The following is a 14122-nucleotide window of genomic DNA, read 5'->3' on the forward strand; positions in this document are numbered from 1 at the left end:
ACATGTTCTTGACCACCTGAAAAGTAGGCGACATGCGTATTTTTTATCACCACAGTCCATATTACAACTATCAGCAAAGATAATTGATAGGCTATTACTTCTTTGCGACACTCACAAATTAATTCTACTTTCGGTAACAAAAACTCCACGAAAAGTCCATTTTTACATATTTTATACAATAACTTGTTTATTTATAGAGATACGACCTCGGACTCAATAATCATTATTGTAGGCCACATTTTTAGAATTACACCGACGTTTTAACCGATGTTCTATCTTTTACCGTTTTCGAAATACCAGCGTTTTAACGCATAGCGCAAAACCGCCATGTTTGCCCCCTCCCGCCCACCTTATCGACCACTTTTGAAATAGGCGACATACGTAATTTTGATCACCACAGTCCATATTACAATAATCAGCAATAACATTGCGTACTACTTTCATGCATGCTCAAACCCCCTCAGCTCCTGGACTAGAAAGGGTACACTGTGAGTCAGGGAAAAGGGTAATATATATGGGATACTGTAGGCCTATTTCATCATTTTGATTGGATTTTCCCTAGAAACTGGGTAGGCCTAATTCAATCAATACCAGCTGAAATTATAATGAGTTTTTGGAATAAAAGTTAGTTTGATAATTAAATCGGGAAAAGTGGGATCTTTAGGAAAGAGGGGAAACTTTTACCAGACAAAATTTGTTGTTATGGGTACAATTGTGTACCGAGACTCAAATGGGACATTGTTATTGGTCCGCTGTGGTATCATTGTAATGGAGAATTATAATTATGCCTATGGATGGCCTAACTTAGTCTCTTTGATTTCTTTGTAAAGGACTTCTCCATGTTAATTTTCAGTTTGACAGTTTAAATTTCAAACATACCAATATGTTACTTACATTTGCTTTTTCAACACTTGGGTTTAATACATTGGTTGTGTACGTAAGCGTAATTTGGATATTGTCGTGTTCCTTGTAGAGCACGATTAATGGTGTAAGTGCTTGTATTAGATGTGTTTGGTGGGCGTAGTAAAATCTTTCATTTCATGACTCGCAAACAGTGGTCACTTAAGTTAATGTTTCTACGTGGGCTGGTTCCTTTAAGGGATTGTTTGGTTGGTTGTTTTACTTTATTAACTTGCTGTTTTCGAGGTTCTTGAAATTGTAAAGGTTAAGTTAGACCTAAGTTACTTAAGTTTGATATTGAAGTAACTTAGGCCTACTTTACTAGGGAAAGGTGGGTTTTAGGTTAGGTTACCGTAGATTATGTTCCAAACTATTTTGGTAATTTTTCTTTTCCGCGGATTAATTTCCTTACAAGAATTTAAATCCGGCCGGTACGCGTTGCTCACCTTCTCAGTAATTGTGTGTGTGTTTTTAAATGTTAAACATCAGTGTATGTTCAATGTTCGTGTTAAGTAGGCTTACTGTATTTCAGTTTTTAAAAATCTATGACAACCTTCAAATAAAGTGACAACTTATATCCTACCTCGCCTGAAGATGACTCCAAGGAGTTGAAACCGGTTGTGACATAAAACAATGAATTGGATTACTTGTATCTAAACCACCAAGTATTAAATAAAGTACCGGTAATTCAGAGGCTAACATCCATCAATATGAAAAACAACTGGTACTTTGGTATTATCCGGAGGCCACCCTTATACAACACGCTGCGGCGGTTATGTTAGGCTGGGTTATCATAAATATGTTTGTAGGACTTTCCCCGTTTCGTTATGAATCGAACGTCAGGTCATAAACCGGAGCGTGCACATCACTGTCACCGCACCTGTTCTGAGTCAGTGTCCTGAGTGATGACTCATCTGGTATCTTTCGATTCGTAATGAAACAAGGAAAGTCCTACAAACCCATTTACGATGACCCAACCTAACATACTAATGTGAACCTGCCAATAACTCATCAATACAGTAGAACCCCTCATATCCGGCCTTGGTTTTACCGGTCCTCTGTTTATCCGGCCCCTTCCAGGAAGCCAATATCAAAATTTTGTTTCTCACAGCTTACAGACGTTTAGATGCAGCCACTAGTCTTTGTGACTGCTCAAGTCATAAAATAAATTATTCTCATTATTTATCCGTTTGTTTATATGCCTACATTTTATTTGCTGGGTCACTATACTCAGTTGAACTAGTAGGCCTAACCTCTGATCAGTTGGTTGATTATTTCCAAAGTGGGGTTACTGTAGTACAGTACCGGTACAGTACAAGTACATTAATTTTTGTATTTCACAAAATGGTTAAGAATGTTGAGTAGAAATGCATGTACCATTTAAGTCCTAAACTTAATGATCTTTAAGTACCGTACAATTTATTGTCATTTTTACCTCCATTTAATAGGTTTTGTTACCTGGAATCATAATATTTGTACATTCATTACTTAATGACCTACAAATATTTTTTTTTCTTTTTACAAACATGTTTTTTTTTTTAATGATCCCAGAACATAATTAAATTATACTTTTGATTGAATATATTGATTACCTATTATTATTAGGTATGAATTATCATTTTCATAGTAGGTTGGTTTATCCGGCCAAATCGTTATCCGGTCAGGGGCTTGGTCCCTTGGTGGCCGGATATGAGGGGTTCTACTGTAAGTAGGCTAGTGATAGACGGCCGCACACAGTAGTACCAATATGGTCACGAGGTAAGGCACAAGTCAGTATCATGGTCACATACCAGGAACGCAGGAGGGTCTTAAAGAAAGGGCGTAAAATGACAAACTGCGCCCGCCAAAATCTAAGTATTGGTGGCTGTTTTGCGGAAAAATACGGCCGAACACATTAATACCTAGATATAGTCACGACGTAAAGGACTCCTCAACGCACATGTCAGTATCATGGTACAGAAGAATCTTACAAAAAGGGCGTAGGCCTAAAATGACAAACTGTGCACGCCAAATTACTGTGCTAGGCCATATTTTTCTTCGAAACGGCCATCAATAGATTTCTAAGAACGTATGATAGCCTATATTTTTAATCAGATTAAATGGCTGCACTTTACTTTAGGTCCTACACTCATTCAAATGAAAATATTGATTGTTTCATTCAATAGGTAATTTCGTTTGGTTACCTAGTTAGGTTAGGTTAACCTTACCTAACTAACCAAACGATAGGCCTATATCAAATGAAACAATTGGGTACACTTCCATATCTGTTGGCACAAACAACCGAACGAAAATATCAATCGATATATCGATTATTTGATATATCGTTTGGTTAGTTAGGTAAGGTTAACCTAACCTAACTAACCAAACGATTTATCAAATTAAACAATTGAATAATCAATATGTTAACTCATTCGGTTGTTTGTGCCAACAGACATGGAAGTGTACCCAAACAATTGATTAAGTTAGGCCTAATTGATATGGGTGTCACACTTCCATAGTTGGCACAAACAACCGAAAGAAAATAGGCTACCGATCGATATAACGTTTGGTTAGTTAGGTAAGGTTAACATAACCTAACTAAACAAACGATATCGAATTAAGACATAAGATATAAGACATAAGACATAAGATCAATTTATTTCCTGTAAAACTTACAATATACAAGTCATTGGAAAACGTCAAATTCTACATTATAAAATATACATAAGATCTATGAATAAAAAGAAATTCCTTCAACATCATATAATAAAAAGGAAATGCATACATAGCAATTGAACAATCAATATTGCTCATTCGGTTGTTTGAGCCAACAGATACCTATAGAAGTGTACCCATCGATATATCGATCGATATTTTCATTCGAATGAGTGTAGGACCTAAAGTGCAGCCGATTAAATAGCCTAACGTAGGTAGGCATAGGCCTACCATTTGGATATCATATCATTGGATACTGTACGGCTTAGTTTGAAGCCCGATATAAATATGTGATACCCTTACAAAAAAGTTGAATGTTATGGTTGAAACAAATGCCAAAAATTTTATCGATCACTTTATGTAGGTAAGTTAGCCTAGGCCTATCTATAGGCCTGCACAATATTTAACACCATGTAAAAAAAGCATCTTGTCAACATTTAAGTTATAAAGAAAAATGTATTGTCAAATGGTGATTGCCGTCAAAATAAATAAATAAAAGTAAAATCTACATACCCTGAGTTTCATTGATTACTTCCAAAATCTGGACGTCGTCATCATCATCTTCAATGGTGACAGGCTCACTAATTTCACTGGTATTAGCCATTACAGAAAAGTCTTGACAATAAAACTGATATTATCACTATTAATCGTCTATTCTGCCATAGTAGCCTATAAGAATAAGAAAAATCTTACATAAAAAGCACAGAAACAATCATACAGAGTGCATAGGGCATGGTTGGTTTCACTAGGTTGTCTTAGTTCTGTTTCTGTATTTGCTTCTTCTATTTTTTCGATTCGGCTCTTATTATTTAAGTTATAGCTTAAAGTTAAAATTATAATTAATTTAGATCTAAACATTACTACTTGGACTCAATAACAAATAAAGTGGGCTTTTTTGGCTGCAGGCGACAGAAGATGCATGCTTTTGCTTTCGTTTCGCGGTTTAGCGTAGCGTATTCATTCGCTTCGCTTCGCTACGCTTCACTACGCTACTCACTCACTCACTCACTCACTACTCTCACAAACAAAAACAACACAACACAACCACTACACAACACAAAAAACAAATACAGCTCAGTGGGAGACAGAGACAGGCGCAAACTTCAACCATAGAATTATTTATTTATTTATTTTATATACCAACGGACATCTCCAATTTTATAAACTAGACATAACAATAAGTAACTGACTTAAGTGACTGTAGAATTAAAAAAATACATTTTTGTACAACATTTCAACCCAGCAATAAATATGTACACATTATAATACTTCATCTTCATCTAATGTTCAACAAAAATAAGCCGTTTTTTTTAAATTTTATGTTTACCTTAATACTTGAAATTTGTATTTGCATTTATTGTAACCAACCTGTTTAGCTGCTAACTCATTTTTTTATTTTATTGTTAAAAATGCCATCATATTTACTTATTGTTTAATGCAAAACAGATTGTAAATAAAACTATGTTAAGAAATAGTTATTTGTGCAACTAGACGGCTCGTGAGTAAGTATTTCTCTCGAGTGAGTCAATTGCACTTTGCACTCAAGCTGCACATTATATTTTTCCCACAATTACCATAAAACAAATAAATAAATTGGTAAAGAAACGTAACATATTTTTACACAGAAGTGAACTTTTAATGTGACAAATACAACAGTACAACAGCTGGCCATCTGATTAACAGCCAGTGCTGCCAACGTATTTCGCGCGCATACGACCTTGTCTGCATGTTACGCGCTCACTATTACGTGCTTTCACTTTGCAAATCTGGAGTGAGACAATGTTAACATTGTCTCACTGATGAGCGAATTGGTCACTTTGCTTTCTCAAATTAGTGAGAGAACATGTACATTTTTAGGCAACTGTACGAAAAGATTATTGTAACCAACCATGTGGCCTAGTCTCTAGTCTATCACGGCCAAGCGGAAGTGTGGTGCCGTCACCTTCGGTGCCGAGACGACTTAACTATGCCGATAGTCCACTGAGCTAGAGATTCAATCGTAGAGATGAATGGATTAACCATGGTTATAATCCATTTATCTCTACAGATACCATATAACTTGAGGTAGCAAAAAGAGGTATTGCGAGACGTTGGTCGCCATATTAGTACTAAGGATAAAGAAAGAACATCGAAACTAGGGGAATGCATGGATTTGAATGGTTGTTTTACCTAGTTGATACCAAGAATCACAGAGAAATGAGAAGCATAACCAATACCCATACAAATAAGCATATCATCAATAAGTATCCCCCTTAAGTATCCAGGACCTTAAGACTTAAGATCGCCTCCGGGTTGAAGTTCGTTCGCTACGCTCACTCACCTTTTGGTTTCAAATTAGCTGTTGTCAAATATATAAAAAAAAACATAGTGCTGCACTCTGTTGGTAATCCTTGTAACTTTAATGCTTTTGAACATCATAGAACAGAACCAACTTGTTTAATTGAAACAGCTGTTATGATTCATCAATTCCATTTAAATATGAGTACTCATTAGGTTAACATGGGAAACTCCAGAGCCACTGGGGTGGAGTCCGATCAGAATAAAAACCACTTAGTTTTCCTATTTAATGCCTTAAGAATCAGTGTACCAAATTTCAGCCTCCCAGGGAAGTGGGAGAATTAGTAATGAGTGAGTGAGTGAGTGAGTCAGTCAGTCAGTCAGTCAGTCAGTGAGGGCTTTGCCTTATATATATTATATAGTTTGAAACTAAAACATATAGAATTGAAACCCGAAACAATATGAATTAAAAATCTATATCTGTACATTTTTAAGCGGAGTCAATATTGTCATAGTCCAGTAACCAAACTTTCGTAAATACACAAATACCATTAGCTGCTTCCAAACTAAACATCTGTTACAACACCACTTGTGACGTTGCCAGTTCGAAGGCCGCGGCCTATAGTGAAAGGTGGCCTTGGTGGCCACTGGCACGGCCGCCTTTAACTCTAGGCCGTGGCCTTCGAACTGGCAACGTCGCAAGTGGTGTTGTAACATATGTTTTGTTTGGAAGAAGCTAATGGTATTTGTGTATTTACGAAAGTATGGTTACTGGACTATGACAATATTGGCTCCGCTTAATAATATATAGATACAGATTTTAATTCATATTGTTTCGGGTTTCGATTCTGTATGTTTTATTTTCAATATTTTAATAAATTTATGTTCATAAATTTAAATTTAAATCAATAAAGTGTGAATTAATGAGCTGATGTCACCTGTCTGCCATGTTATCTTATGGGACGTCTGTCACTGAACAACACCACTTGCGACGTTGCCAATTCTACCAGGCCGCGGCCTGTAGTTAAAGGCGGCCGTTCCAGTGAAACCGAAACAATATAAAATCTATATCTGTACATTTTTAAGCTGAGTCAATATTGTCATAGTCCAGTAACCAATCTTTCGTAAATACACAAATAATACCATTAGCTGCTTCCAAACAAAAAACAGCTGTTTTAACACCAATTGCGACGTTGCCAGTTCGAAGGCCGCGGCCTGGACTGGCCATATCCTTTCCCACCTCAGACCTGGATTGAATTGAATTCAAACTTGAAAAGTAACCCCAGCCAATGGGCATGGCGGTCCAATCCAATAGCTAAATCCAAACCAAATTGTAAACGTAACTAAATAATTCGTTCAAGAAAAAGAAAGAAGAGTTGGATTGGAATTGAATTGAATTCTCATTCAAGCAAGATTCAATCAATCAAACTAATTTGTTAACATTCTGTTTTGAGGTTATGTAGGAAGAGTGTTTTGAGGATTTATATTGAACTCGAACTGTTAAATTATTTCTGCAAACATGTAAACTTGTTGGTCACTGTTAAGTGTTATAGCCTTAAAATGTTTAAATCAAATCCGGGCAAGAATTAGTCTTTAGATTTATATTTTCCTCAAGAAGACTTGGATTTGTTGAGGCCTAGGCTAGCCCTTGCTGCTTGTATTGTGTTAATTTGCTTTCCCATAAGTAAGTTAAGTAGGTAGTGTTGTTAAAACTAACTGTAGGCTACATCGTTTAACAACTAATTTATCCAGAATGAAGGACGGAGAAAAGGATGATATATATCATTTAGACTCAGATAAACCATTTACTTTGAGAGATGTGTACCGGAAGTTAAATAAACCAAGATTAGAAGTTCTTGAATGGTTTCAAGAACTAGGTCTAATTGCAAGAGAATTTTCTTGCACTGCTCCTAATTGTAATTCGCCAATGATATTAGAATCCTCTGAGTGTATAGATGGCTATCAATGGGTCTGCTCTAACCGCAGTAAAAAACATTCATTTAAAAGATCTGTTCGCAAAGGAACATGGTTTGAAGGCTCCAGATTAGCAATGGAAGAAATAATATTGATGATTTATTTTTGGATCCATGAATTCATGCAATCTCAGGTGAGACAAGAGTTGAACATAACAAATTCAGAGAGTGTTGTTGCCTACTTTAACTACTGTCGTGAAGTTGCTGTTGACGTAATGGTGAAAAACTCAGGGAAAATTGGTGGGTATGGTTGCGTGGTTGAAGTTATTGTAAGTAAATTCAATAGACGTAAACCTGTTAGGGGCAAGAAAGCCGAAGAGCGATGGGTATATTGCGGAGTAGAACTTGGTCGAAATTCAAGTAAATGTTTTATGGAGCCTGTTGATATCCATTACACAACAACCTTTATTGAAGTGATCAAGAAGAATGTATTACCTGGGTCTACAATTTACTGTGAATGCCTGCACGTTTACAAGGAGTTTGATTTGCAGGGTCTTCAAGAATTGTGTTCAGACCATAAAGTGACTCTGACCGATAACTTGAACAATGTAACTGACTTGAATCATCCCGTTGAAAGTCTGTGGAGTTTACTCAAACCAACTTTACCTCCTTACAACAGACAAAGAGAAAAATCTATGTTCACTGGTTACCTTGGTGAATTCCTATACCGCAAAATGATCAAAGATTCGTCTGACAAATTCCTGAGAATCATAAACGACATTGCAACTCTTTATGAACCAGCAATATCAGACTAGGCATAATTCAAGTAAGTAGGCCTACAAGTAAAAATAAACAGTAGGGTACCTGTAGGCTAAGCAATCTGACACATGAGTTACTTACTTTCTCCAGTTACCGGTAGCTCATCAACAACTTTTAAAAATAATTTTATAAGCTAGGGAAAATCACAAAAGTTGCAATAGGTAGCCTAGCTTTTGAACCGTAATTCTTTCAGCAATGGGAGTTACAACTATTTTGCTCAGAATTCAAAAGGCTATGCATCATAATAAATATTTATCAAAAAACTTCAATCTGTTTTCGAGAAAGTTTAAAGCTTTATTTTCACTTAAAGCTAGATGTCACTTCAAAAATCACTTTTTGGGGTCCAGGGGGCCTAAAACGGAAATATCCACAAAAGAATACTTTCTCCTATATTTTGGTTGATATAATTTATATTCATCAATCGGGGTGGTGTAAGCTTCTTTAAATTCCAGATGTTTAAATTGTTGCTTTATTTCCTTCTCCTCCATCAGTCTTTGTCTTTCCAAGCTCCTTTTCTTCATTTTCCCGTTGTTTTTGTATATCCTCCAACTATTCAAGTTATATTTCCATTTGTCTCCTGTTGCTTGATGTTGCCGATTTAGCCTACTTTTTGCTTTCCTTGAACTAATAGAAGTAAGTTAATGCTGGTTTGTCACAAGCTATTCCTTGACTGTCATTGTTTCTGTTCTCAGAAACTTTCTTTGATAATTTGTCAGTATCATTGTTTTCATTCTGATCATGGGAATACCTTTTTGGAGGTTTAACTTCCCTATTACTTTTTCTGTCACAAGACATGGTCCTTTTTTGTTTGGGCACCAATATTATATTATCAATTTAAGTCAAATAAAAGTAGTAGGCCTAAGTTATTTGAAGTACAAAATTTTATAAGTTACTTTATTTACCATTTTCCGTCATATCTTAACATATTAAAAACATGTGATAGGCCTACTGAAACTACACAAATACTTCAAGTTTTACAGAAAAAAATAAGTCAATGAACATACTTATATGAAATTAGTCATTGACAGTGAAGAAAGCTGACTATTATAGATCTCAGTACCCAAAAACTGATTTAAGACAATATATTTAACTAACACAATTTTCTTGCATAGGCATACTAAATACTTCATAGAGAAGACTTGAACTAACCTACCAGTCCAAATGGGAAAAACGTTTCAAGTTAGAGGGAACAAACTATTACCGTAGGTCAACCAGGACCAATTTACTTAGTCGTTACCCTCCGTTCAAATGCTATGTGTCCGATTATGATGAAATTTGGTACAAACATGTAGGCTAAAGCAATTTAGCGAACCAGCAAGATCGGACTATGGGAATCCAAATTTGTTACTATGGGGATCTGTGTACTTTCCAGTGAGGGTAAAAAGGGGTAATTGGGTACTAGGTTTTGTAAAATGTACTGTGTAGGCTAAACAAAATAGAAACACTTTCTAATTATTATCCCTTCATTTAACCCCTTAACTGCCACGCACGAGATATGCCGGGCGATACTAGTTTTCAGAGCAACCGCCACGTACGAGTTATCTCGTGTTGACGTAATCAGCTGTTGTGTTTTATTTTTAACAGCTCACTTCCCGCCTTATCTCTGATATACGTACGTAAACAAGTTGTTGACAGTGCTGCTTGACTAGTGCTGCAATCTGGTGGATTTTAGTGGTATTATAGGGCAGTAATGGTCCCGATCAGTTCCGTTCGTAGTTTCAGTAAAACTCGTGCTTGCGGAAGCTTACGTAATGCTTACGTACATTATGCGTGTCATTATAATTGTGTTTTTTGGTGGTTATTTACTTGGTAGTGTTGAATGAGTAGTAAATATTAGTCGTAATGGCTGGTGACATGCTTGAGGATGACGAGTTATTAGAGTTGTGGACTTTATTGTAGGCCTAATTTTTATTATAGGCCTAACTCAAGAAAACCCCAAACCCCCCCCCCAATCAAAAATTTTAGTAGGGTATTGTTAAAGCTTAATGTTTTTGAAGATGTCTACAAACAATATTGATAACTATTTTCTTTAAAAAAACAACTGGTACAGTTTTTTAAATCACAAGTAAAAATCTTCAAAAACGGCAAAAATAAGTGGCAATGGCGGATTTTGACTAGGCTACTTAGACGGCGGTTAAGGGGTTAAGGCTTCCAATAGACATCTTTTCACCAATTTTCATACCTGCAACTTATTATGTTCTATTTAAAAAAAAAGTATTTTTCATACCTCATAGCCTTTTTTGGGGTAATTGGGTAGGTACTATACCTGTTAAACATTAATAAGACTATATCTAGTAGTGGGTAAATGGTTATTATTTAGAAAACCAGGCCTACAAGGAACATTTTAAGACAAGTTTCACTGACCTATCATTATTTTTGACAGTTTTATCGAGTGTTAAAGTTAATTTTGGAAAAGTTAATATCTTTTAAACATACAACCCTTCTTAAAAATAATTAAAACTAGGCTATATAGCAAATCACTATTAAAATAATTCAAACACTCCAAAACTATAGCAAATCACTATTAGTATATGTACACTTTGGTTCTATGAGGTAAGTGTAATTACACTTCCACGGTTACTTGGGCAACATTTGTTATGCACAATTTAAAAAAACGTAAGGGCCGAACAAAATAGGCTATTTTTGTACTGTTTTAAATTTAAAGGTAACAAAAATGGAAAAAAAAACTATGGTGTAAAAAACTACTAATCATCACTACAAATTTTAAAAATAGTTTCATATCAAGGATTGATTCTACTGTAAAATGTTAAAAACTTCGAACCCTAGAACCCAATTCCCCCTCCCACCCGATGTCTTCTTTTGTCACTTCTAATTCTCTTTTGGTTTGTTTTCAGGCAAGGATCATTCAAGTTCGAGACACTGAAGGAAAGCCACCTTATGAGTGAATATGCACATTCTTGATGTTTATGAATTGTAAATAGTCTAATACCTTTCAAAGTGTGAAGAACATTGTATTATAGAAAAAATTGTTTAACATTTTTGTATTATACCACTTACCTAAAATAAAATAAAAATTATCTCAAAACACATGTTTGTTAATTTTAACTGTCCTTTTTTGCAATTTATTAATCAGGTTGATTTGTTTACCAATTGGTTTTATTAAAACATTTTTATTATCTCGCTTTCTTGTCCGGTACAAATTTTGCAATCAATTGACAAACTTAACTTCCCGATGAGCTAGTGACTTGAAACATAGCTCAAAAATGGATGACAATGCAATATATTATATCATTTAATTTTCATATTTCCCTTGGGCTACGCCCCATGGGCTTCCAAATTTTTCATGTTTACATTTTGAAAGAATGTAAATATATCAATTAATTTAAGTCAGATGTAAATACTTAAATTAGACAGTTCAAAGAGCAGAGGTTAAGAGGTGCAGGTTTTGCTTCCAAGATATTTTAAAAATACATATTACTAGCTGGCCCAACTGAACAGCGTCCTGTCCTAATGTAGTTTGATGTCAAATGCTCGTTCATTTTCAAGATGAGCTCGTTCGCATGATTCAATCACGTCATGACTGAAGTTCGTTCGCTACGCTCACTCACCTTTAATTAATACTTGTATAAATGTGGTTGGAGCTCGTTCGCTGTGCTCACTTGCCTTTAGGTTAGCTCGTTCGCTATGCTAACTCACCTCCAGGTTGAAGTTTGTTCGCTACGCTCACTCACCTTTTGGTTGCAAAGTAGCTGTTGTCATAGATTTAAAAAAATAATAGTGCTGCACCCTGTTGGTAAACCTATTAACTTTTTAATACTATTGAACATCACTGATTGAAATTATTAAGTTGAACCAGCTGTTATTGTTAAGATTCTTTAATTCCATTTAAATATGAGTGCTCATAAGGTTAACATGGGAAACTCCATAGCCACTGGGGCGGAGCCCTTTAGACAAATCTGCACCAAACTTCACACAAACCATCCTTAATATGCTTAATAATACCTGAAAGTTTCATTACAATCTGTCGAGCGGTTTCGGAGTCCATAAAGGACAAACAAACATACATTGGATTTTATATATATAGATTTAAAATTTGTATTATTTATTTTTGGCCCGAACAAATCTTTGACCCGACCCGGTCTCTCGGGCCTTCCGCTGGCCCGACCCGACCCGAAAAAATCGGGGACCCACAGACCCCTACTAAAAAGTAGAAAATGATTTATAAATATGTTGAGATATTAAATACTTGTAAGATTTAAAACGAAAAACGTGGGGGGCATGCAATAGATCATAATAGTCTAATAGGTGAAGTTAATTGTAAATTAGCTTGCGCCCTACGTTTTTCGTTTTAAATCTTACAAGTATTTATTCTCTCAACATATTTTTTAATTATTTTTTACTTTTTAGTGCGTTTAAAAACGTGGCATTTTTAAAAAGTATTTTTATTTATACATTGTTTTAACAATTATTCAGAAAGACAAACAATCTGCTAATCTGTTTATTAAATTTTCTAACTGAAGTTTTCCACTATGGTTTTTGTTTATTGAATTTCAAGTTAAAACAGTGGAACCCCATGTAGTGTTAAGCATAGCCAGAGGGAAATGAGTCAAACCAATCCAATGTAACATGTAGGCGGTCGACACACAGGAAAACTGAAACCCAACTAAAGTTGAACCAACTTTTTTGTGACGCGATTACGATTGCAGTTGCGTTGGTTAAATCCGCACACGGACGCTACTGTAGTTGAGTTGAGACAGTGAATGAGTTCTAATTTTGTTATAACGATACTGTGTACTGTGTATGGTGAATGAAATGAGTGGTAGTGATTAACCCTTTACTTCCCGGGATTATGACATTTAAAAACAAAAACGTTTATTGTGAATTTTCTTTTAATTTCAAGGCTAAAAAATGTTTTTTTTTTTAATTTCCCTCATAGAATTAAAAGTTAGAAATATGTATCCATATGGATTCCATGGAAACCTAAAGTACCATTGCTCGCTAATTTTAATAAGTTAATAATTTTAATTTTACCTTGACACTCCCATAGTATCCATATGGATACAAGTTTCTTAAAAGTTGTATCAAATTGAAGAATAAGTTAAGTTTACTTATTCATCAATTAAAACAAATTTATTTAGAATGAGTACAAATAGACATATTATGTAAAAAACTTTATTACAATATCACTAGATGGCATCATAAGCCACTTGTCAATTTCTTCATTGTCATTCATCTGTAAGACACATCATGATTTTTATAATATTGGACTGAAACAAGCATTACAACACTTATAGGCCTATATTTATCATTGTGCAGACTTAAAAAAACAGACTTATATCGAAGAAAATACAAAAGAAAAACAGTATCCATATGGATACTATGGGAACACAGACGACTCACCGTAGCTATTATTAAAAATAACCTGTATCCAAAAGGATACTATGGGAACACAAAGGACTCTTTAAATATTGTCAGCATACTCTGTGTTCCCATGGTATCCATTTGGATTCAGTTATTTTATACCAAACTAGCTGAACCCGGCAGACGTTGTCTTGCGT

At 35.1% G+C, this 14122-nt stretch overlaps 2 protein-coding genes across 3 annotated transcripts in view; one reads left to right on the forward strand and one right to left on the reverse strand.

The window, feature by feature from the left end:
• Positions 1–4518, reverse strand: part of LOC128989660 (uncharacterized) — a 36959-nt gene extending 32441 nt beyond the window's left edge. The window contains exon 1 of one of the 2 annotated variants that reach the window (XM_054411626.1): positions 4108–4518. In XM_054411626.1, the coding sequence (XP_054267601.1) occupies positions 4108–4198 (91 nt within the window). In that variant the 5' untranslated portion in view covers positions 4199–4518. The remainder of the gene's footprint in view (positions 1–4107) is intronic. The other variant, XM_054411624.1, reaches the window with a different exon arrangement.
• A 2819-nt stretch (positions 4519–7337) lies between these two features.
• LOC128989748 (uncharacterized) lies at positions 7338–11649 on the forward strand. Its single transcript, XM_054411782.1, has 2 exons — positions 7338–8610; positions 11459–11649. Exon 1 carries the CDS (start codon positions 7625–7627, stop codon positions 8597–8599), a length of 975 nt encoding a protein of 324 aa, XP_054267757.1. The 5' UTR covers positions 7338–7624; the 3' UTR covers positions 8600–8610; positions 11459–11649.
• Positions 11650–14122: the final 2473 nt, after the last annotated feature.

Source organism: Macrosteles quadrilineatus, unplaced genomic scaffold (assembly GCF_028750875.1).
Source record: "Macrosteles quadrilineatus isolate MER2022 unplaced genomic scaffold, UCM_ALF_1.0 Scaffold_3__2_contigs__length_128488019, whole genome shotgun sequence".
Lineage (NCBI taxonomy): Eukaryota > Metazoa > Arthropoda > Insecta > Hemiptera > Cicadellidae > Macrosteles > Macrosteles quadrilineatus.

Coding starts and splice junctions, on each gene's coding strand:
- LOC128989748 (XM_054411782.1), top strand. CDS start 7,625: ATGAAGGACGGAGAAAAGGATGATATATATCATTTAGACTCAGATAAA.